The following is a 24,569-nucleotide window of genomic DNA, read 5'->3' as shown; positions in this document are numbered from 1 at the left end:
AAAATTGACTGGGAGGCTTTGGGGGAATATTTCCTTCCTGATAAAATAAATACACACACACACACACACACACACACACACACACACACACGCACGCACACAAACACACGAGAAGACTGCCACCTTTCCCTTCTTCCTGCTTTTGAATTCGGTTGTGTGAAGACGAGAAGCTTGGTGTTGCTGCACCGAGGAAAGGAAACATCACCCACAAGTTGATGCCAAAGCAGAAATGTGGAAAGAGATTGGCTCCTGGATGACACTGCTGAGCTGCCCAACCAACCTGGAACCGCCTCCCTCCTTACCTACGTCGGTCGTGTGAGATCATAAGAAAACCTAGTTTCAGCCACTTGCAGCTGAAAGCATAGTTACTTTGCCTCTCTGAACCTCAGCTTTTTCTTAATAAAAAGGTGATAATGATACCTACCTGGCACAGTGGTCAAGAGGAGGAAATGAGATCATTAAACACCTAACATAAAGAACCCAGTAAATGGTGCCTGCCAGTACCATTACCATTATAATCATTACATCAAAATCCTCAACAGTGGGCATGTTTCCTCTATTCCCCAATCTCTGCGGCACCTGGAAGCCTTTCCCTACAACAGTGTCTGGGGACAGTACATCCAGCTACCACCTCCTCTCTGAAGGCTGAGGAACTCAAAGCATGGGTGCTTTGAGCCTGGGAGCTGGAGGGCTGGACAGTCTGTAAAAGAAAAAAAGAAAAAGAAAAATCCAACTTGTAAGATCAAGGCATAACTCATAGTGCAACATGATGACATACGGTAAGATCTGAGCAAGCCATAAAGCATTCATTTCTTCCGTCCTAGAAATACCAACTCTGGCAATTTAGCCAATGGAAATAATCCAAATGAAGAGAAAAACTTTATTCACAAAATCTTTAATTCAGCATTATTTTAGAAGTCATAGTATTTCTCCTTGATGTGATATAGTTATGAAGCCAACACAAAAGTTTTTATTGGAGACTGTGTAGGGGTAAGGCTGTGTACTTTTCTATATAGACTTAAATGAAATAAATCAGAATACAGACGTGTATGTACACTCTGGTTACACCCACGTGGAACAGCTATAATTAGGCCAGACTATAACTGGCAAACCGATTATTAAGTGCAACGGAACACAAGAAATAAGGGGGCTGTGGATTGTTGAAGACATTCTGGCCAGAAAAGGGAGGAAAGATGAGAAAATATGACAGTGATAGTAGTGGGGCACACAAAGGGCATTTGTTTTCTCTCCACTAAGGCCATTAGATGGATTTCAAAATAATCCAGGTGGCTGAGCCCAGAGCTGAAGGCGCGGGCAGCAGAGATGCAGATGTGGGCCCACAGCTGTGCTCTGGGAAGGCCTCCCATCAGGATCCCCAGGCCTAGGACACTCCACGCAGGCACTGGGGAAGATGTACCAGGAAGTCAGCCCAGCTCTTCAGACCCTGTGAGGGAGGCACAGAGCATCCCAAACCGAGAATTTAGGGAACACAGGGAAGCAGCTTCCACATGCCATTTGCAGAATAAATATTTCTTGTAGAATGTTTCCTATTGATTCACCCTCTGTTAGGAGAGCCTCATTTGTAGTTAAAGTACTAGCAAAGCATAGGCAGACAGATTTCTGTGTTCTGGGGAGATCTGTGGAGGGCAATATATCAGCAATATTCCATGAAACCAATTGCCTAGGAAAAGCATGGAAAGGCACAGAGCTATCACAGATATATCTGTTTAAAAGGTATATGAAAAAATAAAATAAAAATAAATATATTTATATATTATAAATATAAATATCTTTGCAATTAGTGTCTATTGTACCTTATGCCTGATTTAGATCTTCATACACAAAAATTCCCACCCACGATGAATGTGGAGTTTTAGGGTGGTTGACTTGCTCCCGCCTCTGTCCCCTGTGCAATACTGAGCATACGGTGGGACAGTGTTCTGCTCCAAGGTGGCCCATAGGACACGGTAGAAGCCAGGATCCATGAGGGTGAGACTGCACACTGCCCTGAAGGAACAGACTTCACTGATCAGACAGCAAGAAGCTGTACCCTCTGGCTGTCACCATGTATGACTTCCGATTCGGGGTCCCCCATTGTCATTCCACCTGGCTCCCCCATGACTGGTCCTCACTCATCCTTTCCTCTATCCAACTATCTCCTCCTATGGGAGGGGCCCCAAACAGCAACTCACCTCTTGTTTTACATAACACATATTTTACAATGTCCAATATTTTAAAATCAAGAAATGAAAATCAGAAATAATAGAATCTACCTGCCCACATGGTCTTGAAAGAAAATCAATATAATGCTTTAACTAAAAGATAAGGAATAAATAAAAGGAGGGTAAACGTAGTAAGAGAATCTCTGTTTCCATCGTAAGTGCTCAGGTACAATCACAGCATCTAAACATAGAAATAATGTGGCCTCCTTCCCTGGTGGCGCAGTGGTTAAGAATCCTCCTGCTAGTTCAGGGGACACGGGTTCAAGCCCTGCTCCGGGAAGATCCCACATGCCGCGGAACAACTAAGCCCGTGCACCACAACCACTGAGCCTGAACTCTAGAGCCCGCGCGCCTAGAGCCTGTGCTCCGCAACAAGAGAAGCCACAGCAATGAGAAGCCCGCGCACCGCAACGAAGAGCAGCCCCCGTTCGCCACGACGAGAGAAAGCCCGCGCGCAGCAACGAAGAACCAATGCAGCCAAAAATAAATAAATTAAAAATTAAAAAAATTTAAGAAAAGAAAGAAATACTGTGGCCTCACTGGCACCTGATACAGCATTTTCCTGTGTCTCATCAGCAACTTAAATGCCGCAGGCACTGCTGCTGTCAGAGATGCGATTTCTTAAAATGGTGAACAGCTCACGCTAAAACTCTGAACAAAACAAAGTGCAAGCTTTCCTCAATTCACAGAGTAATGACATTTCTGGAAAACGTCATGTACGTGAAACGATGCAGAAAATTGTCTGGGTTTACATATAAAACAAAATTAGGTTCTAGGATCAGATAATTTTTATAAATAGTGGGCTTTTAAAAACGACAGAAATGTCCGGGGCATTCGAAAGCTGAATTCAAATTCAAGAAACATTCTTCCTTGTGCAGAATTATCGTGGGCACTGTAGCACGTCTAGCATCTCTGGTCCCCACGCACTGAATGCCAGCAGTGTGCACTCACCAGACTTTCCAAGTGCCGCCACTGAGAGCCACTGGTCTCAGTTTATCATCTGTCGACCTTGTGCTCTCTGCCCGCTTTCTCCGAGCCTGGGGAAAGCCTACCCATGGCCATACCTACCTGTAACCAGGTTCCCATAAACACACTGCACCTGTGGTAAGCACCCCAAATTCAGATACACTGCTTAGGGCTCCACGGGAGTGCCTAATAAAGGATAGTCACAGGTAGAGTTAAATGTCTGAGAGAACTTCCACTTTTAGCATGGTTGGAGTGTTGATTCCTACCACAACACCCCACAAAGACCACTTTCACACGCCCCTCACATCACCCACTGGGGGGGGGGTGCTGCTGGCTGCAACCCCTCCCTGCCTCTCCCACTGACCCTTGACAGAGCCGATGCCTAAAAAACTGATTAAGAGAAGATTTACTCAAGAGATTAAATGCCTCAGAGTATGTTACCATTTGGGGAAAGAAAGAAAGGAAAACCATGAAAAACTTATGTATCATACTTGCTTACATGTGCACAGACTGTCTCTGGGAAAATATCTAAGAAGCCGATGATGTGGGTTTCTTTTCCCAAGAAAGCACCTGCATGGCAGGAGGACAGGGGTGAGAGGGAAACTTCCTTGACACTCGACACCTTTTGTACCTTTTGAATTTTGTATGGAGAGCTTGAAAATCTAAATGAACAAAACCTGATCTTCGAAAGATGCAGTCCTTGGAAACCAGTTACTTACTTGGGTATTGCCAAGTTGAGAAAGTGAGAGACTAGAGAAAGATGAGGCTGTAACAGACAGACAGAAAGCCAGGGTCCCCCATGCAGCCCAGGAAAAGGAGGGCTGGAAGGAGGAATTTGTCAGCGTTTCTCCAGCACTTTCCAGGGGAACAAAGCTCTGATTCTAGCACTTTCTCCCTTTGAACCTAACTGTAGAGAGGAGAAAAGAAAGCCGTCACCAGGCTCTGTTCCATGATAAACAATCCCTTAAAATCCACCAACTTTCCATTGTTTCCAAACAGCCTGTTCGGACGCAGCTTCCACGGTTGATATATTCACCTGTGCGTCCGCCACATCTCCCCTCCTCCCACATTTTCTCCAGGTGTGCTGCACGGAAAACTGGTCCCTGATCTTGGGCCGAATAGATCCCATTGGAAATGTAAGAAATAGCATTCTGGCCTATAAATCATTTCTTTGTGAGTGTAGAGAGTATGCCTCGATCCTCCGGGCCTGAATATCTGCCCAAGAATTGGCAAAAGTAGATTTCTAAACTCATTCTCTGAACCATGGGGCGCTATCCAGTGGCCATCATGGGAAGTCCTAAGTTCCAGGGACAGTAGAGGTGGGGCCCAAGACCCTTGTCTCTCCTGGTATCAGTGAGCCCAGCAGAGACACCCGTCTTTATTATAGTTCTAGAAGCTGCAGTCACAGGCTTACAAAGCTGCACGTCCCTCTCCAACCACGCCTCTGCTTTTGATGGCTCCCCTTTCCTTATTTCACAGTACTAACCTGGGACTAGGTACCCGACGTGAGTACTTAGTGATGTACCTTAACTTATGTAATCCTCCCAATAACCCTTCAAGTTAGGTACCATATTATTATCATCTCCATTTTACAGATAAACGGAGGCACAGAGAAATTCAGGAACATGCCTGAGGTGACACAGCAAAGAAGTAGTGGAGACCAAGTGTGCCCCCAGATGGTCCCAAACCAAAGCCCACTCTGTTACCTTTTGCTCTTCGTTGCCTCCCAGGTCAGCAGCCCTTCTACCAGCAGCCCTCTATAGCTCCCCACACAAGGGCGTCCAATGAAAAGCTTTCCTCCTTGCTGAGCCAAAGGGATGGGGTTGGAATGTACAGGGGTAATTCAGGCCATGTGGCTTTTGGGTAGAACTAGAGCCCCATTCAGCGTAATTGCTGTTTTCCTGCTTCTCATCTTCTCCAGCTTATAGGGACCTTAGCCCTCAGGAAAGGCTCCTTTATTTCCAGGGGAGACTGGTCAGTGCTCAGGGGTCCTCCCCATGAATGCCTGTCTAGACCCTAGAGGGCGATGTTTCTCTAAGAGCCTGACTGTCAGTACCAAAGCCGGGCCTCCAGACGGCGTGCATGGCCCCAGGCTTCCCTGGAATCCTCAGGGCAGGAGGCTGGGGGAGTGTCCCTCTCTTCACTGTGTCACCTGGGGACACTCAGCACCCAAGCAGCCTGGTATGGTGCCTCTGAGCCCCTCAAGTCAATGGTTTCTTCAGTCTGCCAGACTATCTTCTCCCCTGGGCTCAGACAAGGGGAACCAGGGCCAGAGTAGCATCCCTGGCCCCTCAGCCCCCATGCACACCTTATCCTTAGCCTGCTATGTCCTTATCCTCTGCCGGCCCCAATCCTCCTACAAAGTCCTGGCAGATTCCTTGCAGGATTCCCACTGATTTGTCAGCCAGGCCTGGACAGGGCTGGGTCACGGCTTCATCTAACTGCCCAGCACATGCGTGAGATGGACAAGCCCCCCCTCCAGACAGTCCTTTACTGCTTTGAGACTGTGCACTTCCTTATAAAATCCAGTTTTAGCAAGAACCCTGCTAAGTCTGTTTAATGAGAATCTCCACCCGCGATATCTGACCAGGTTCCTCATTCTCCACCATCCCCCAGGTAATGTCTGATCACACTGGCCTGTCTTTAGTGACGACTCTGTTAGGTCAGTTTAGCCAGAACCCCCCTTTCCGATGATGTCTCTTAGTAATTTTCCATCCACTGACACCACAGCCCTAGGCTTCTTGGCTATAAATCAACAGGACACAGTGGCGCCTGGGTTTCTGATTTTTCCCAATAGCTTCCTCCTATTAAAGTACAGCAGCCTAATGACAACAACTGTTACAATAAGGTGCTTGCCATTTGCAAAGCACTTTCTCCATGAGTAACATGACATGATGAAAGAGAAAGAGACGAATTATAAATCTCAGCAAGACCATGAGCAAATAATTTATCCTGTCTGAGCCTGTTTCTTTGTTGGTTAAGATGAGAGAATCACAAGCCCCAACCTGGTTCTTGACATTGTAATGAAAGAATGTGCCGGAAAGCAGAACTGTCATTGGTTACGAGAACCAAATCACTGGAGCTCCAGATCCAAATCAGAATCTGCGACAGAAACAAGGGCTTCTGGCTGGCCAATTTTTTGAAAATTCTATTTTCTGAAGGCATCATTTTTACTGGGAAAAATATAATTACACTGTTCAATAAAAAAACTTAAGCAATGAGGTTAATCACGCATAGTTCCACCCATTAACACAACTTTTTGATTTTTATGGTTTACCTTCAGTATATATATATATGTATATATATACCTACTTTGGTTTACCTTCAACATTTAAACCTATTTTTTAAGTGTTTTAATCCTACTTAGGCAGTTTTTAAGCACATATGGTTCCAAGCAAATGAAAGAATCTCCAGGCACCAGAAACACACCGAGGCATGAGCTGAAGGAAGAGGTCTGACTCTCAGATTTCTCCACCGCGGGGATCCCAGGATTGAGAGAGGAGAGCAGGTGAATCGGCTGACCACGGCACGGCTCTGAGCTGGGCGCCCGCCCTCCTGCATATGGAGTCTGAGCTGCCGAGAACCGGGAGTTGGCTCTGGGCCTGGCTGGGGGCATCTTTGTGGCACATCCTCAGCAGGACTGCTCTGCTCGGGGAGCCCCAGGGACGAGGGCGGGGCTGCGGAGCCTGTGCCCCGCCCCCAAGCATCTGGGAAGAGGAAGCACAAAAAGGGAGAACCGGCCACAGTCACTGTACTCGTTTCGCATCTCGCTCTCAGGACTGAAGGCAGCTGCAGGCGGAAGACCACCACAGAGGGGGAGCTTTCGGCCGCAGCCTAACAACACTGAGGTAACTTTCATTTCACTCTTCCACCCCTGGCACGAGGAATGAACAGAGGCTATCTTATTTTCCTCCAGGGGCAGCTGAAATATACTCCTGGGTGTGAGACGTCCCTCCCCCTGTTCCAGCCAAGCTTTCCCTGGACTAAGGTGGGAACGGGTCTTAGTCTTAAAATTTGAGATTCTTGAAAAACCTGTGCAATGTCCTGGAGGTAATTTACCTTGGTAAGACACTGGAGGAAACCACTTTGCTCTGAGCCGTACATGTGTCCACGGTCACCAGTATTTATAAATAGCCACTGTTTACAGGATGCGGCCTGGTCCCTTGGGGGGGGTCCAAAGGAAGCAGAAGTTACCATGAGCCGACTGCCCCCCTCCGTCAGTGCACTGACCCCAAGATAGCTTCCCCTTCGGGGTTTAGGCTTACAGGAAGGACAACAGAGGCTAGAAGCCACAGACCCGCAAGAATCGAAACATCTTTCAGTTTGTCTAACTGGAACTTCGTTGTGCCTCCTTGCTCTAACTACCAAGGAATGTCAGCCCACGTTCCGTGCCTTTTAGGGGGAGGCCCTGCCCTCTTCTCTGCAGCGGGCACCCCCCCCCCCCCCCCCCCCGAGATAGGTCAGCGGATGCTGACTCACACGCCCCTACTTCCCTGCCCTTTCGAAGCCCAGGCCTTTGTTTGAAATATGACACTGTAAAGATACTTTCCTACTTTGGGCGTAGAAGCTCTTCTCCCATGTGCCCGCAAGGATTTGTGTTCCTTCTGAAAAGAATGGCTGATGTGTGCATCTGGCCTTTCTCCCCTAGGGTCTGGCAGTGGCCCCCATGGGGTCTGTGAACTCCCGAGGTCACAAGGCGGAAGCCCAGGTGGTGATGATAGGCCTGGACTTGGCCGGCAAGACCACGCTCCTGTACAAACTGAAGGGCCACCAGCTGGTGGAGACCCTGCCCACCGTGGGTTTCAACGTGGAGCCTCTAGAAGTCCCTGGGCACACGTCTCTGACCCTCTGGGATGTCGGGGGGCAGAGCCAGCTCAGGGCCAGCTGGAAGGACTACCTGGAGGGCACGGATGTCCTCATGTACGTGCTGGACAGCACAGACGAAGCCCGCTTGCCCGAGGCAGTGGCTGAGCTCACCGAGGCCCTGGACGACCCCCACCTGGCCAGCGTGCCCCTCCTGGTGCTGGCCAACAAGCAGGAGGCACCCCACGCCCTGCCGCTGCCTGAGATCAGAGACAGGCTGGGCTTGCACAGGTTACAGGGGCGCCGCTGGGAGCTGCAGGGCTGCAGCGCCCTCACCGGAGAGGGGCTGCCCGAGGCCCTGGAGAGCCTGAGGCGCCTCCTGAAATCCCGCCACCACTGTAACTCCAGGTCAGCACAGGAGGCAGGCTGTGGCGAGAGCCGGAAGCCTTGACCCAGGCAGAGCAGCCTGTCTTCTTCGCTCATGTGGATCGGAAGACCAGCTAATCCTGGAGAATCTCAAATTCAGTTTATCAAACAAGGAATCCCCCTGCGCTCGGACAGCATATTTTCCTCTTGGGACTTATTGTCACCGGTGTTTGTGTTGAAAATCAACTATTCTTTGAATAATGATACTCTGAGGGAAAAAACATACCTCAGCATACTTCGTTTAGTAACTCATTACCACGTGTGAACTAAGCAATTGTAATAACAGAAAAAGTGGTTGCAGAATAATTAAGACCTAAATTCACAGAGGGAAAGAGGTTTCAAAATCAAATCAGAGTATCACCTGGACATGGGCATGATCTTATTTATGAGTGATTTTCCCCGGTAGCCCCTGGGTATGTGCCACCACCACTCTGAGGGCAAGGAGTCAGGGCCAGCAGGATGGAGTCTGCTTCTGCAGGATCTTGGGTTTAGAAGTTCAATGGGGTGCTCAGCCCTGGGCAGAGGCCAGGAGTTCAGGCCTTCCAAAATTGATCCTCTTCTTTGACCCTGATTAACCCTTCTCCAACTTTTTGTTATCCTGTACTGGTCTTTTTCTAAAACCCTTCATTGTTTTCTTTCTGTTTTCCTTCTCTTTCTCTCTCCTTCAAGCACATAGGTTTCCTTGAAGATCAGATTAATCAATGATTTCATTCATTTATTTATTCACTTAATCAAAAAATATGCCTAGTATTGAATTTGTGGCAAAAGGCAATGAGCTTTAGATATGAAGCTGGACCTCCAGATGGCAGGTGTGAATTTTGAAGATATGTATAACAGCAATGAACCTCTCACTATTAATAGTGAAAGAGAAAAGTCGAAGCGTTTTCAGGTGACGTTACCTAAGATCCATGAAGCTCCTGAAATTATTTGCAAAATGTTATGCTTTGGGCCATTTTTCTAGGGAAGAAGATCCATAACTTTTGTCAGACTTTCAAAGGTACCTGTGACTCCCTAAGAATCACTGATCTGGTCTTATACCTCATTCAACCCAGGATACTTTCTATACTTTTTAATGGCAAGTAACTTCCATTTGGTACCTATTCTCGTGTTAAACAACTCTAAATTTTGGATATTCCTTCCCATCCTGGGCTACCATCAGCCTCCTTAGAACTCCTGAAGGTGGTTCTGCCCTCTCTGGAGTGACACAATCACTCCAACATCTGAGAGGTCCCTCTACCCAAAGTCTCCCCTTCTAACATCAAGTTAGGTGTGCCTAGTTCTTTCCACCACGTGTCAATCAATGTGTTTCAAGACTTCCTATGTTAGACACAGAAAAGGGCAAAGATGCAAAGACAAAGGAGACTCCAGCCTCATGGTCCTCTAGATGGGGAAGCAGGAGGACATGACTCCCATAAAAAGGAGAGGTTGAGAGTTTACTGTTTACTGAGCACATACTGGGGCTGGTTCCGTGCTCAGTGCTCTACAGAGATTATCTCTAATTCTCCCAACTCTGCAAAGTAGGGATCATTCCCATTTTATATAATTAGACACTGAGGCTCAGAGAGGTTGTGACTTGCTTGAGGCACTGCTCTTAAGTGACATTTCTGGAATTCGAAACCAGATATTCTAGCCCTGATGATGCGTGCATTTTTCCACGACATCATGCTTCTAGAAGGTTTAAGCCAAGGTTGACCTTCAGTAGGCAGATGAGATGGGAGAGCAGCTTAGTCAGAGGGAAGAGACTGCTTGGAGGCATGAGGGAGAGTGTAGGAAGGACAAACAAACCAGAAAGGCTGAAACACGAGGTTGGGGTGAGGGGTGGGATGTATTATACAGGAAACAAAACTGGAAAGAAAGTTTAGCTCCAAATTAAGGAAGGCTTAGACTTTCATAATCAGGAGTTTGTCTCGAAGTGAAACCACCTGGCTTCCATTTAAGAGGCTAATTTAGTGGCAGTGTGGAGGTGAGATAAAGAGGAGGGGGGACACTGGGGACAGAAAAGTGGGCAGCCCAGCTAGATGCCCATCGTGGTCACAGAGGAGAGGAGAGGGAGACAAGAACATTGAGAGCCATTTTTAAGACAAAAGGCTGAGAAAGGAAGAACTTGAAGGTGCCCAAGATTTTGAGTCTGCGTGGCAGGCAGGATTGGAATAAATGAGAAGGTGGACACGGGAGGGGCAGGTTGGGAAGGGGCTAGAACCGCTGGACCCTGCTTTTGGAATGCTGGATCTGAATGTGTTTATAGCTCTTTTCAGACTGTTCGGTTATCTGCAGAGTTTGAGGCACTGAGGACCCTCTGGAGGCATCTGCTGGTTTCTGCTCATGGAGACTCATTTCCTCACATGATTTGTCATTTTTTATTGTGAGCTCATCTTCAGTAGGATTTGTTTTTCCTGTGTGACTCCCGTGTGCTCTGGGTTGTGACAGTTTTTACACAGAGTGGTTTGACATTAGCGTCTACCAGGATCCTGGAGGTTTCAATTGTTTTAGACCAAATATTATGTTAGTTTCTCTGCTTGGGGCTCACGGACCTCACAGGTAGTAGGAATTTGAACTCTGTGCTCATTCATGGCACAGGCCCCAGGGATTCAGTTTCTGACAGGCAACTGTTTTTCTTTGCACTCCCAAGATAGACCGTTTGCTTTGGCATGCCTGGCTGAGCTGGCGGGCAGAATTTTCCAATCCCCTTTTAAGAAAGGGATGCCACTTCAATGCTCTTGCTTTTCTGCTGAGCTCAGATCAAAATTTTCTCTCCTCCAAGCAAGAGTGAGGCCACATCTCCTGTTCCCGTACAGGTGCTATGACCGCAGCCTGGTCCCTAGAGCCTAAATTTGGCTCCTCTAAGATCCCCCTGGACTCCAGGCTTCACTCAACTGCTTCAGCTGTGGTTTCCCTCTTCAACTGGTTTCTGCCACTTGAGGATTTCCTTTTTTTTTTTTGCTCAAGGGCAGCCTACATTAAAACAATTTTTTTTGATTATAGTTTACCCAACACTTATGACTCCATAGTGGAAAAGGGTCCCTCTGCCATGTCACTAGGCATCTGCCAGGGTCCCTGGGAGAGGCTGAGCCCACAGAGGTGGCCGGAGAGAGCAGACACAGGGCCCAGAGCCAGTGCCGGGGAGGAGGTGAGGATAATCCATGGCACGCAGGCAGTGGCCCGGCTTTGCCCTCTCCGGTTCTTCCATCCTTCCTTCTCCCATTCCAGTAATGTTGGCTCTGGAAGGAGGGTGAAATCCCATCCTCTTTCAGAAACTTCCCTGAAGACCATGGGGTAGCTGGCCTTGCCTGCCGGGAGCAAGAGTGGCAACAGGACAAAGCTGGCCTGTAGGACTGGGAATTCCACTCCCATGGCCACTGCCAACTGAAGGGGAGGGCAGTCAGGGGCCAGGAGGGTAGCCTCAGCCCTTGCCTCCCCACCCAAGGCAAGCCAGAGCCCGCCAGGGACATGGTGGGGGCAGACGGAGGGGCTTCCCTCCTGCTCTTCTGCTCAGAGAGAAACATACACAGAGGTACGTATACAGGTGCTTATATCACAGAGCTACAGCACAGGGAAGCTTAGGAAAAAACAAATCGTGCCTTCTGTTTTATTTTGTTTTTTAAAAGGTGCTCTCCTTATGAGGGGTATTTTGCGTGTTCCAGTTCACCCACACCTTTCAGGTCCGTCAGCCTCCATGAGCGGGAGTGAGGAGGTGCGCGAGCAGATGTGGCTGAAAAGCACGTATCTATTTCCTCCTTATATATAAAGGAATCCGTTTTTTTCCTCCGCAACACTGTATAGCGTGAGATTTGTTCCACGTTGGAGAGCTGATTACCCCTTTGAATATGGGTTGAGCTTCTCCCTTTCTGACTCATTGATTCTGAAGATGTTTCTCCTTCCCCTCTTGGATAGAAGCAATCCTTTGGTGAAAGTAAGAACTGCAGGAGTTGGGTTTTAGTTTGGTCCTGCTGAGTTTTGGGTTTCAGCTGTCCATCCTCACAGATTTCCACACTCACCTCCTCCCGCTGGGGCTGGGGGCAGCTGTGTTCTTCAAAGTGGGCCAGGCCCCCATCCTCAGCACGTGGTGAGCTGGGACCTTGCCTTCCTTCTCATTCTCCAGGTTTTTTTTTTTTTAACTAATTAATTAATTTATTTTTGGCTGCACTGGGTCTTCATTGCTGCACGCTGGCTTTCTCTAGTTGCGGCGAGCGGGGGCTGCTCTTCATTGCGGAGCGTGGGCTTCTCATTGCAGTGGCTTCTCTTGTCGCGGAGCATGGGCTCTAGGCGTGCACGGGCTTCAGTAGTTGTGGCACATGGGCGCAGTAGCTGTGGCTCCCAGGCTCTAGAGCACAGGCTCAGTAGTTGTGGCGCACGGGCTTAGTTGCTCCGCGGCATGTGGGATCTTCCCGGACCAGGGATCGAACCCGTGTCCCCTGCACTGGCAGGCGGATTCTTAACCACTGCGCCACCAGGGAAGTCCCCGTCCTCCAGGCAGATTTTAGAATGCACGACACCTCAAGCATCCTGGCTGCAACCTCAGGTGGTACGGTGAGGTCACCTCGCAAAAGACTCATACTTTCCCCAGAACCCACCTGATGCAACTCAACACCAGCGGGGTACTGCTCCCTTCCAGAAGCCCCAGGCCTGAAGACGGACAGAGGCAAGGCAGTCGAGCAATGAGATTGTCCAGGCTGTGCCTCTTGCCGCAGAGCCTGGGTCAAGATGGGAGAGTCCCTGAGTGAGCGGGAGGTGGGGATCCCATTCCTGCCACTTCTTGGGCCTGAAAGGGCAAATACAAATGAAAAATAAGAGGCTTAGCTCTCCCTGTTGAAAATAAGGGAAGATGCTTCTCCTTCCTCCCTCTTTTTGGAGCCTTCACTTGAGAAAACTTGTAATTCTAAGTTCTTTTCTCTGTCTCTTTGAAAGGTATGTAAATTTTTTAAAAAGCTAACTCAGACTCCTGCCAGCTTTAGGACTGTCTTTCTCAAGGACCAGGGAGCCATCCCTTTGAAATGCCATCATCAAGGGAGATAGGGCCCCTCTCCCATCTCTGTGGGAGGGTGGGAGCCTTGCTCCTTGTTGCAAAACTACCTCCTGTCATAAAGATAGGAGAAGTTGGTTTTTCTTTAGGTTAAAGCCAATTAGGTAACACAGATGGTGACCCCAATTACCAGGCGAATCCCGGAAGAACTTGGTGTGACAAATGGCACCATCATGTCCTGCGAGGTGAGGACTGGTTACTATTGTGCAGGTAAGGGCCTGTGTCCGCCTGCCTGTACAAAAGGCTGAGATTCCTCTCTGTCTTTGCAGTCTCTTAGCTGACTGCCTGTGATGCACATCGCATTCTGGTTTGATGCTTATTCAATAATAAAACTGTTTTCTTTCTCTCCTACCTTTGTGGAGAAGGTTTGCTGGGTTGGCAGATTTGTTTTTAATTCTCTTTCCCTAACAGACCCCATTGGCCTGGCTCTGTGAGCTCCTGATTGCACCCATGATTAGTAACAAGACATGGGTGCAGAGTAATCACCCTGAATGCCTCCTAGAAGGTTGTGGAGGGCACTTAATTAGGAATGATACCCGTGGCACTCCCCTCCCACAGGATTATGGAAACCTGTGATCAGAATCCTGTGATTGCCTCTAAACTCACGGAGAGAAGCATTTCTCGGTGCACTGAAGTGTGACCCCCGCATTCCCTTCCCACACGGCTCGTAAAAGCAGTGGCTCAGGAAAAACAAAATAATTTTAGAAAGGAAAAAAGGAGTCTTTTATTTTTACCTCATTGTCTTGATTTCCACTCCTCTGATATATTCACCCCCAAGGAAATTTGGCTATGGAAAAGTATTTAAAAATTTTCCATGAGAAATGGCACTGTTCTGCCTCAGATTTCAAGCTAAAAACCTAATAATGAGTCCTTCTCCCTCACCCTGGTCCCCTCCAGCAACCTGGGACACATGGGCATTTTTGCAGCTTACTTCAAGCATGAAATTACAAACCTAAACTAATTAATTCTCATAAAAGCACTTCCAATTCTTCCAATAAAAGGAGGCATCATTATTAAAAATTATCTCCGGATTATGAACATGACACCATATCATTTTGCAATCTTTATCCTACCTTTTTTTGTATTCCACAAACTTCAATTTCGTATGGCACTAAGCGTTGGCTTAGCCTGGAGGAGAAATATAAAGGATTCAAAGAAACATATATAAGGATTTTCAGGGTTATGAAAATTCTTCCATGAGAGAATTGCTACCAAGATGGAGGTGGAGCCCCATCCTCTGCTCAAGTTGGTGCCATCTAAACACGCTTGGCTTGTGCGCACTGGCTTCGAGTCTGGCCTTGAAGTCAGTCAGAATGGACTAGAACAGGAGCTCTATAACTCACCAACTGGGCAAATTATTTAACCCAACTACGCCCCAGCCGCCTCATCTACAGAATGGGAGTGATAATAGGAGGTACCTCACAAAGTTCTTACGAGAATTCGGCGAGATAATGTGTTCATCAAGGCAACCTGTATCTCTTGAGCACCTACTATGTGCAAAACACTGAGCAATGTGCAAGAGCTACAAGGATGGAGGAGATACAGGCACTGTCCCTGCCCTTGACATACAGCCTAGCTTTCAATAAGGGACAGCGGTTAATATTGTCACACTGAAGCACGCTACAAATGCAAATGAAGCAGAGTTCTGGGGGCCCAGGCTTTTCTTGCAGATCCCTCTCCCACGCTCAGAATTCTCCAGACTCAGACTTGTTCTGGAGTGAAGAGGGGGCCAGGGCTGGTGGAAGGGTACAGAGGTTGGGGGTGCAGAGCCCTAGACTGCTCTTCTGACGTCTGAACTCTGCACACTTAGCCTCTACCCTCTTCCCTACCACTTCTATTAACATCCCTATTCTAGAGCTTCTCCCCTGTCCTTCCCACGCCAAAGCACGTTTAATTTGAGTAGGCAAAGCCCAGAATTAGTATCTCTTCCATGCAATTTAAATGCACCCTCCCCTTGCAAAGGCTAGTGGACTGACTAGACATAGACAGGAATGATTTGAGAAGATGGGGGGTTGAATCCCACCCTCAATTCTATTCCTCTCTGAAATTCAACAGTTACAGATTCATCCCTTGGACTTCGGTTTTTCAAAGAAAATATCCCTAGAAGAAAGGGAGCAGGGATAGTTATTGGCATTGTAATGTGAATGAATTGTCAAGGTCTTTTCAGAAGAGGTTGTGTAAAGTAAGCAAAGCTAAATGTTGAGAATGGCTGAAAGAAGTATAGGAGGTCGGGGGAACTTCCCTAGAGGTCCAGTGGTTAAGACTCTGCGCTCCCAGTGCAAGGGGCATGGGTTCCATCCCTGATGAGGGAAATGAGATCCCACATGCCTTGTGATGCAGCTAAAAGAAAAAAAAGTGTGGTCAGGGAGCTGGGGGCTGCCAAAAAGGAATGAACCAGACTTCACAGATTGCCTGAGGCTGGGATGAACGTGGCCTCCCCCTCTCACTGTACACACAGCAAGGACCTACTGTATGCAGAAAGAAGGCCCAGGAGGGAGGGTCTAGGTGTGTGGACCACCATCTTCTCAGGCACTTGGAAAAGGTGGCCTCGAGCCAGGGAGTGCAGAACTAGGGGGCTGGGCCAGGAGCACCCCTTTAGGCTGACAGTGGGCAGAGAATCATCTGGCCTCTTCTTCCTCCCACCCTCTCATCTCAGTCCAGTGTCTCTATCAGCAGTTGCCTTCCCAGGGCACGGAATAGAGCAGGCAGGTTTGCAGAATGGATCCGGGGTCGGGTGGGGAATGGAAAATGGAAATAAGCAGCCCAAGCTCTTTATTACCGTTCAGTAGAAAGCGCTAAAGTCCAAGGGATGACCAGCCAGAAGGTGGCTTCAGATTTAACTGGAGGAGCCACTCTCCCTCAATTGTATCCTACACTTCGAGTGGGGCTTCTGAGTGTAAAAGGGCAATGTCATGACCCAGGCAGAAGAAGAGGATCACAAAACTCCGTGGGCCTAATCCTACCTGGGGAGGAATTCTTTCTTTTAAACCAGCATTCCAAACTCTTCAAGCAAGTCATTTGCAAAGGTGCCCCCTTCTACCACTGTGAAGACAGGATCAAGTTCTCTAGGTCGATCGAGTGATCCCTAGGAATCAAGAGCTCTGGGTGGTGGGGCGAGAAGCCTGTTGGCTGTTTGGTGTTGACACAGCCATGGGCCACAGCTTCCTACACAAGCTTCAGGGTGGCTCCATCACAAACCCTTCCTTCCCCTCAGCCAGTGATGGTGACTCAGAAGATTCCGGAAAGGGGCTCATGGAACACTCGACCAGCAGGTTTATCCTGAGGTGCTTCTCAGCATTTTCTAGATAGAACACTAGGAGCTGGTTCCAGATCTGACTAAGAAGCCTGGCGTTCACTCCCCTGGCTCTGCCTGCAACACTCTGTGAGTTCAGGCTAGAATATGATGAATGTACTGAAGGGGGGCTTTAGGAGAGACAAAGAAAGAAAGAAAGCTGTTGAGACTTGTGGTTTAATGTTGTGAAATGCACACATACATGTAACTCTACTATCTCCCCAAACCTGACTGAAGGGACAGTAAAGGGATTTTTTTTAAAAGGCCAAACCCCACAAGGAAAAAGAAAGCCGAAGTGCATATAGCAGGCTTGAGATAGCACTAAAATTAAAGAAGATACAAAGAGACCTCACAGACCAGAGAAAGTAGAAACCTAAGTTGGTGGGGGCTGGGAGGTGTGTGTGTGTGTGTGTGTGTGTGTGTGTGTGTGTGTGTGTGTGTGTGTGTGTAGTCAAAGGACTTAACTCTGTACTGGGCACTGGTCTAAGTGTTGCAGGTGTATTAACTTACATAATCCCCCAACAATGTGAAAGTTTGTGACCTGATTTTGGGGATGAGGCATAGAGAAGTTAAATAACTTGTCCCAGGTCACACAGCAGAATGTGAACCTCTGCAGGGGTGTGGCCCACAAACCACCCTCTACACAGCCTCACTGTGATTAGCAAGCCCTTCTGACCCAAACCCCAGGGGATCTCAGGACTTGGGATATCAAGGAGCAACAAAGTGGGGCAGGAAACAGAAGTGGTGGAAAGTCTGTATGAAGAGACATACTCTCAGGCTCCTTCCCCTATTTTACTCAGCCCCAGACAACTGCCCCTCTGCTCCCTGGTAGGATACCTTCAGTTTATTCTCTGGAGGCATTACCCAGTTGAGGATGGGGGTGAGACATCTATGAAAAAATTCCTAAAGTTTGTGAACTGACTGGAGAGGCTGCCTGATCCCTTCTCCACTCAGCTCGCAGGGGCTGGCCGTGAGGTTTACACACTGAGGCAGGGACTGGGAGCCCCTCTCCAGGAACTCACTGGCCGGAGAGGAGACACACAACACTGACATCTGAAGGTCTCTGGATGAAAGAGCTGGCTCACCAGTTGAGGAGCCCTTCCTGCCCATGTACCAGGACTCACACAAGCTTCTAGCAGCTTTTTGGTATCTTCCTCTTTCCTCCACCTACATTTTTATCACGGAAAAATGTAAACATATAGAAAAATTTTTTAAATACTATAATGAACACCCATACACCCACCTCTTAAGTTCTACAATTGTTAATATTTTAGCATATTTGCTTTATCTTTAGATATAGGGGTACATACAGTATTTTCTGAACCATTTGAAAATGACTGCAGACATTATGATATTTCACCTCTACATATTTCAGTATCTCTATTCAAAGAATAAGGATCTTATATAACCCAAATGCATTATCACACCTAAGAAAATTTAAAATAGCTCCCAAATATATTCTAATATTCAATCCATATTGAAATTTCCCCCACTGTCCGTAGAATCTCATTGCATTTGGTTATTATGTCTCTTTATTCTCCTTCCTAGAACAGTCTTCTTTCCTTTTGTTTGCTCCACAATGTTGACTTTTTGAAGGGACCAGGCCATTAACTGAAGAAGTGTCTCACAGCTGATTTGTTTGATTGGGTCTTGTGTCATTGAACTTGTCCCCATATTTCTTGTAAATTCTGTCAAGTGGAAGTTAGATCTAAAGGTGTGATTAGATTCAGATCAGATGATTTTGGTAAGACACATAGGTGACATTCTCTACTTCATGCTGCATCTCATCAGGAGACAACGTCTGCTTATCTCACTAGTGGGGAAGCAAAGCTCCACCTCTTGGTAAAGGCAGTGGCTGCTGGATCACTCCAATGTGAAGGGACCTTGGGTAATACCTGACACAGTGTGAATATCCTGCTCAGTGCCTTGCAGGAACAGACAATAAAGGATGACAGGACATCTGAGAAAAAGTCTCCAACATGAGAGAGAGAGACAAAAACAAGCAGGAAAAAAACAACTCAGAGGAAAGAGTGATCACTGCAGGAAGCAAAAGAAAACTTCCCCCAAATGGCAAATCTCCTTAGAAATAAGAGACGATATCACAGCCATGAAGCAAGATGGCTATAAAAAATATTTAGAAAACAAGAAAGAGCTTTTGGAAATCTCCACTGAAAAATCCAGTACAAAGTTGGAAGATAAAGTAGAAACAGAAATCTCCTAAAAAGTACAATAAAAGGATTAAGTATGAAAAATTGGAAATTAAAACATAAGAAAACTAGAGGATTAGTCCAAAAGTTTTGCATCAGAATAATGGGTATCCCACAAAAAAAAAAAAAAAAAAAAGAAGGAAAAAGTAGAGGGGGTGAATTATCAGATAAATAAAATATGAGCATTTCCCAAAACACATGAGTTTCCAGCTTGAAAGGGTCTATGGAGTGCCCAATACAAACGCATGTTATAAAGATAAACAAAAAACACAATATTGTAAAATTTCAGAACATCCTAAAAAAGAAAAATGGGTCACTATGAAAGGTCAAGAATCAGGCTACCATTAAACTTCTCAATAGTAATACTGAAATCCAAAGGATAACGGAGCAAAGCCTTCAAAATTCAGAAGGCAATCTGAACAATAAAATTGTACTATAACCTCTAGAATAAAATAAATATCTATGAGTCCATGTTGATACAAGTAAATAAATGAATGACTAAATACATGGCGGAGAAGGTACAGCTCTATCTTACAAAAGAATTTCATTAATAAATGTAAAAGAAACTGGGGGCTTCCCTGGTGGCCCAGTGGTTGAGAATCTGCCTGCCAATGCAGGGGACACGGGTTCGAGCCATGGTCTGGGAAGATCCCACATGCCGCGAAGCAACTAGGCCCATGAGCCACAACTACTGAGCCTGCGCATCTGGAGCCTGTGCCCCGCAACAAGAGAGGCCACAACAGTGAAAGGCCCGCGCACCGCAATGAAGAGTGGCCCCCGCTTGCCACAACTAGAGAAAACCCTTGCATAGAAACGAAGACCCAACACAGCCAAAAAAAATTAAATAAATAAATAAATAAAGTCAGGAGCTCTTTAAAAAAAAATGTAAAAGAAATCAGGGAAATAGAAAATTATCATTAAGAATATTACAGTAATAATTGTAGGCAAGATTCACCAATGGATGCTAAAATTTGTAGGTGAAAGTCTGAGGATAAACAAGATATTTGCATAGTCTTAAATTATGTCTACCAATATATTTACTAATTATAAAAGGAAAAATAGTAACTTGACAGTGAGAAGCCTGGCATAAACTACTTAGCCATGTGATCAAGATGAATACCCTGAGTAGTATACAGCACCGTCACGTACCCCTGATAGGATGCACTCAGGTGGGCACATCACCTCTGTGGTGTTCTTGCCGCAAATCCATAACCTCAATCTAATCATGAGAAAATATCAGACAAATCCAAATTGAGGGACATTCTACAAAATAATTGACCAGTACTCTTCAAAATTGTTAAGATCATGAAAGACAAAGACTGACTGAGGATGTGTTCTAGATGTAGGAGACTAAGAAGATTCAGCAGCTAAACATAATGTGAGATCCTGGATTGGATCGTGGAAAAGTAAAACGGCATTACTGGAAAAACTGGTGAGATCCAAAGTCTGTCACTTTGTTAACAGTAGTGTACCAACGTTAATTACTTAGTTGCTTTTTTTTTTTGATGTTGTACCCTGAGAAGTGCATCAGAGTTAACTTCTTTTCTTTCCTTTGTTTTACTTAATTTCTTAATTTTGATCACTGTACTACAGCTATGTAAGATGTTACCATTAGGGGAAGCTGGGTAAAGGCACTAGATAGAGCTCTGTAATGTTTTCGGAACTTTTCTGTAAGCCTAAAATTATTCCAAAATGAAAAGTTAAAACATTCCGAGGGAAAATTATTTCCAACATAGAATTTTACACCCAATCTAGCTATCAATCGTGAAGACAGAATAATGACATTTTCAGACAAACAAGAACACGTGCATCTTTTATTAGAAGGCTACTGGCAGTCATGCTCCCTCAAGAGAATAAACCAAAGTGAAGACCTGGGATGCAGGCAACGTGCAATTCGCCACCAGAGGGAAGCAAAGGAGTTTTCAGAACAACATTCCCAGAAGGATGTCTCAAACAAACCAAAAAACCCAATAGTTTACCTTATCTGTTTGACTGTATCAGTGAAATTTTCAGTTTTGACAGTCTAGGGTTGTATTTTTTTTTTTTTTAGGGTTGTATTTATTATTTATTATTTATTTTTGGCTGCATTGGGTCTTCATTGCTGCGCGCAGGCTTTCTCTAGTTTCGGTGAGCAGGGGCTACTCTTCGTTGCGGTGCACGGGTTTCTCATTGCAGTGGCTTCTCTTGTTGTGGAGCACGGGCTTTAGGCGCACTGGCTTCAGTAGTTGTGGCACATGGGCTCAGTAGTTGTGGCACACGGGCTTAGTTGCTCCGCAGCATGTGGGATCTTCCCGGACTAGGGCTCGAACCTGTGTCCCCTGCACTGGCAGGCAGATTCTTAACCACTGTGCCACCAGGGAAGTCCCTCTAGGGTTGTATTATTGATAAGTATGTAGAAAACCAAGCAAACAGACACAAAAAAAAAAAAGCTCCTAGGGAAACAAAAGTTGCACTTTTTGTAATCATAGTATACTAAAATGGCTCAGTTGTGAAAATTTTTTACATAAGTCATAATAATGTAAATACTAAAATATTCATTTAACCAAAATATCCATATTGGGAAGATGCAGGGAGGGAAATATATATGTGTGGGTAGAGCATGGGGGAGAATGTAAGAGAGTTAAATTCTCATTTTCCAAGGTAGGAAGAGAATAGATTACGTCTAAGGTTGAAAAATCAAGAAACAGCAACACAAATTTGGAAAAAAAAATGTAGAGAAAATATAAGAAGGCACAGCTAAAACAGTTGTTTCTGGGGAGAAGTAGTCAGGGCTTAGTAGGGATGAGCAGGAGACTGCTGTTTTCCATTATAAGCCTCTGTTCTTATTTCACTTCTTAAACTAGATACCTGTGTTATTTTTATAAAAATAAAAACTAGGGACTTACCTGGTGGCGCAGTGGCTAAGAATCTGCCTGCCAGTGCAGGGGACACGGGTTCGAGCCCTGGTCCAGGAGGATCCCACATGCCGCGGAGCAACTAAGCCCGTGCGCCACAACTACTGAGCTTGCGCTCTAGAGCCCGTGAGCCATAACTACTGAAGCCCGTGCGCCTAGAGCCCGTGCTCCGTAACAAGAGAAGCCACTGCAAAGAGAAGCCCGCACACCACAACGAGAGTAGCCCCCGCTCGCCGCAACTAGAGAAAGCCCGTGCGCAGCAACGAAGACCCAACACAGCCAAAAATAAATAAATTTTAAAAAATAAAATAAATAAAAACTACATTTTAAATAATAAATAAATAAGGCAAGAGCAACCAGAACATCATGGGTAACCTTGCTTACCCAATGGTTAATTTAAGCGTATAAACCCAACTAACTGTAGGCTCGAGTCAGGGTCTCAACCTTGCCTATTTGGTATTCCTTCCTGCTCTGACTTTGGGTAAAGCTGGTCTTCCCCTGGCTGGCCCCAGTTCTGACCTCCTCAGTGCTTTCCTTGGCATCTGTATGTCAGAGCATAACGGTTCGCACCCTTAGCCGTGGAAGGGTACTTCGGTGGCCGCACCGCTCTCTGCACTTCCGCTGCCTGCTCTCTCCTCACTTGGGCTCCTGGGCTACCCACCCCCACCAGAACCTGAGCTGGACTGATCAGGATGGTCACCTGGTTCTCTGGTCACAGGGAGCCTGTGAGCTGTTTAACCTTCAGAAGTTTCCCACGACTAATGGGCTCCCTGTAGCATCTTTGCAACAACACGCTGCTAGCAGCAACTGGCAGAAGAAACCCTTTATCTCGTCCCTGTGTGCCACAGGTGAGCATGGTGGTATTATTGGCCCCAATTCTTCACTCCTTTCTCCATCCACACACTTGCTATGGCTTCATCACGGATGGAATGTCCTTCTTTGTCGATATTGGGGTTGGCCATATGACTTTCTTTGCCAATGGGATGTCAGCAGACGGCCACAAGCAGGGGTTTGAAAAGTGCTTGCACACTGGGGTTTACCCTCTTCTGCCTCTGCCATCAGAAGAACAAGCTTCAGCTAACCTGCTGTCTAAGGAGGATACGATGAGAGGCATGTAGAGCAAAACCACCGAGTGGTCCAGAGACCCGAGGTGAGTAGCAGAGCCACTGAGCCACTGCAGCCTTAGCAGAGTCGACCAGCGGAGCCCAGCCTGCATCAGCCAAACCCCGGATGACCCACAGAGCTCTGAAGACAAATGCTTATTGCTGCATGCCACTGAGAAGATCTTTGTGGTTTTTTTTCCCCCTCAGCGCTGGGTGACTAACACAGGCACTAAATGTTGGAAACCACCCATCTACAGTTTTATACCAGGATTTCACAGATTTATAAAATAATGCTCAGGGGTGGTATCCCAAGGTCAAATCATAAAAAGAGCTTGAGCCTTTAATCACTTACGAGTTAAGGAAAAGAACTTTTAACCTCAGACAGGTGTGGTGGATGACAGAGATGTCCTACTTACTTAGCATATGCTTTGACATTTTTTACTGGAGACAGTCTAACATAAATGTGGCCGTGCCAGGGGGATATGCACCCCCAGATGTTGAGGGTGAGCGTGTGGTGACAACGGCTACTTCTCAGTTATAAGTTGTGTGAAATTGCATATCAGACTTCTTAGATTCCTTAGTTTCCCAATTTCACATGCTCCCAGGAGTCATCCCTGGCCACAGAACTCTCTCCCATCTTGGGGGTGTTTAGCTGATTCTAACTTAATGGGAATGTACTGATCAGATGCTATGCTGAGAGCAGGTTTTAGTAAAGAATAAGGAGTAGGCAATGGGTTCTAAAAGCCAGAGATCCCAGAATGGATTCAAAGCAGTGACTCCTGTATGATGTTGATCAAAGCAGAGAGGAGGAAAACATCATAAAGCATAGGGGAAAATGCACCTTAGCTGGGCAGGACCCCCTGGGATTTAATCTCACCCAGTCCTGTAACAAACCACCCTCGTCCTTCCTGCAGTGTCTCCTCTGCTTGGAATGGGGCTGCCAGGTGGGAGAGACTCAACCGAAACTTGGGGGTCTGGGGATGTGAAGAGGAGGGAAACCAGGGATGAAGGACAGGTAGATTCAAGGACTGTGGTTGACACCTTGCTTGGATTTAAGAAAAAAATAGGGTAATACATTCTCAGAATGGCCGGGGTAGCCAGGGCTGGAGTCTTCCACATCAGGACTGAGGCTGTGTGTGGGACGGGTTCACTTAATAAAAGGCTCCTCCCAGGCCCAGGGCGCTCTAAGCAGATGTGGGGAAGCATAGGCTGAGGAACCGGAAGGGAGGAAAGCAGGGAAAAGCAAGATCGCTGCCCAAGAGGCTCCTGGCCTCGAGGTGAGCGGCACCTCTGGGTGTTGATGGGGGCGGGGACGGGGAAGATGGCTGTGGCATCTTTGGGAAGATTTGGAGCCACAGGGGAACCCTCCCCCCCTGCTGCCTTATGATGGCTCAGCTACCAGGCCAACTGGGAGGTGGTAGAAAGCCAGGGCTGCGTGGGATTAGGAGTGGGGAGATGGGCCAGGCGGGGCTGACTCATGATGCGATGAGCTCAGGTTCGCTTTCAGGAGGGATCAGTGTCCGAGGAGATGCCATCGGGGGTGGATGCAGCCACGAGTTAAGGCAGCTGACAGCTCTCACGGCTCTCAGCTCTCATGGCTGTGGCATGGTTTGTGCCCATGCTTCCCAAGGTAGGA

The 24,569-nt window shown here is 46.9% G+C and overlaps 2 protein-coding genes across 4 annotated transcripts in view; one reads left to right on the top strand and one right to left on the bottom strand.

The window, feature by feature from the left end:
- Positions 1–24,569, bottom strand: part of EBPL (EBP like) — a 98,274-nt gene that overhangs the window by 17,815 nt on the left and 55,890 nt on the right. The window contains exons 5-7 of one of the 3 annotated variants that reach the window (XM_082365707.1): positions 17,752–17,896; positions 14,511–14,565; positions 11,970–13,176 (exon numbers count right to left, since the gene is read on the bottom strand). The exons of 1 other annotated variant lie outside the window; for it this stretch is intronic. In XM_082365707.1, the coding sequence (XP_082221833.1) occupies positions 14,533–14,565; positions 17,752–17,896 (178 nt within the window). In that variant the 3' untranslated portion in view covers positions 11,970–13,176; positions 14,511–14,532. Of the gene's footprint in view, positions 1–11,969; positions 13,177–14,510; positions 14,566–17,751; positions 17,897–24,569 lie in introns of those variants that run through there. One more of the 3 variants, XM_082365709.1, reaches the window with a different exon arrangement.
- Positions 6,882–8,739, top strand: ARL11 (ARF like GTPase 11). The gene is made up of 2 exons (XM_082365719.1): positions 6,882–7,036; positions 7,837–8,739. The coding sequence occupies exon 2, from the start codon at positions 7,855–7,857 to the stop codon at positions 8,440–8,442; it is 588 nt and encodes a 195-aa protein (XP_082221845.1). The 5' UTR covers positions 6,882–7,036; positions 7,837–7,854; the 3' UTR covers positions 8,443–8,739.

The sequence above is a fragment of the Balaenoptera borealis genome (genome assembly GCF_965194805.1).
Source record: "Balaenoptera borealis genome assembly, chromosome: 18".
Taxonomy (NCBI): domain Eukaryota; kingdom Metazoa; phylum Chordata; class Mammalia; order Artiodactyla; family Balaenopteridae; genus Balaenoptera; species Balaenoptera borealis.
The sequence above is the reverse complement of the archived record's forward strand: the minus strand, read 5'-3'. Positions and strand labels throughout refer to the sequence as shown.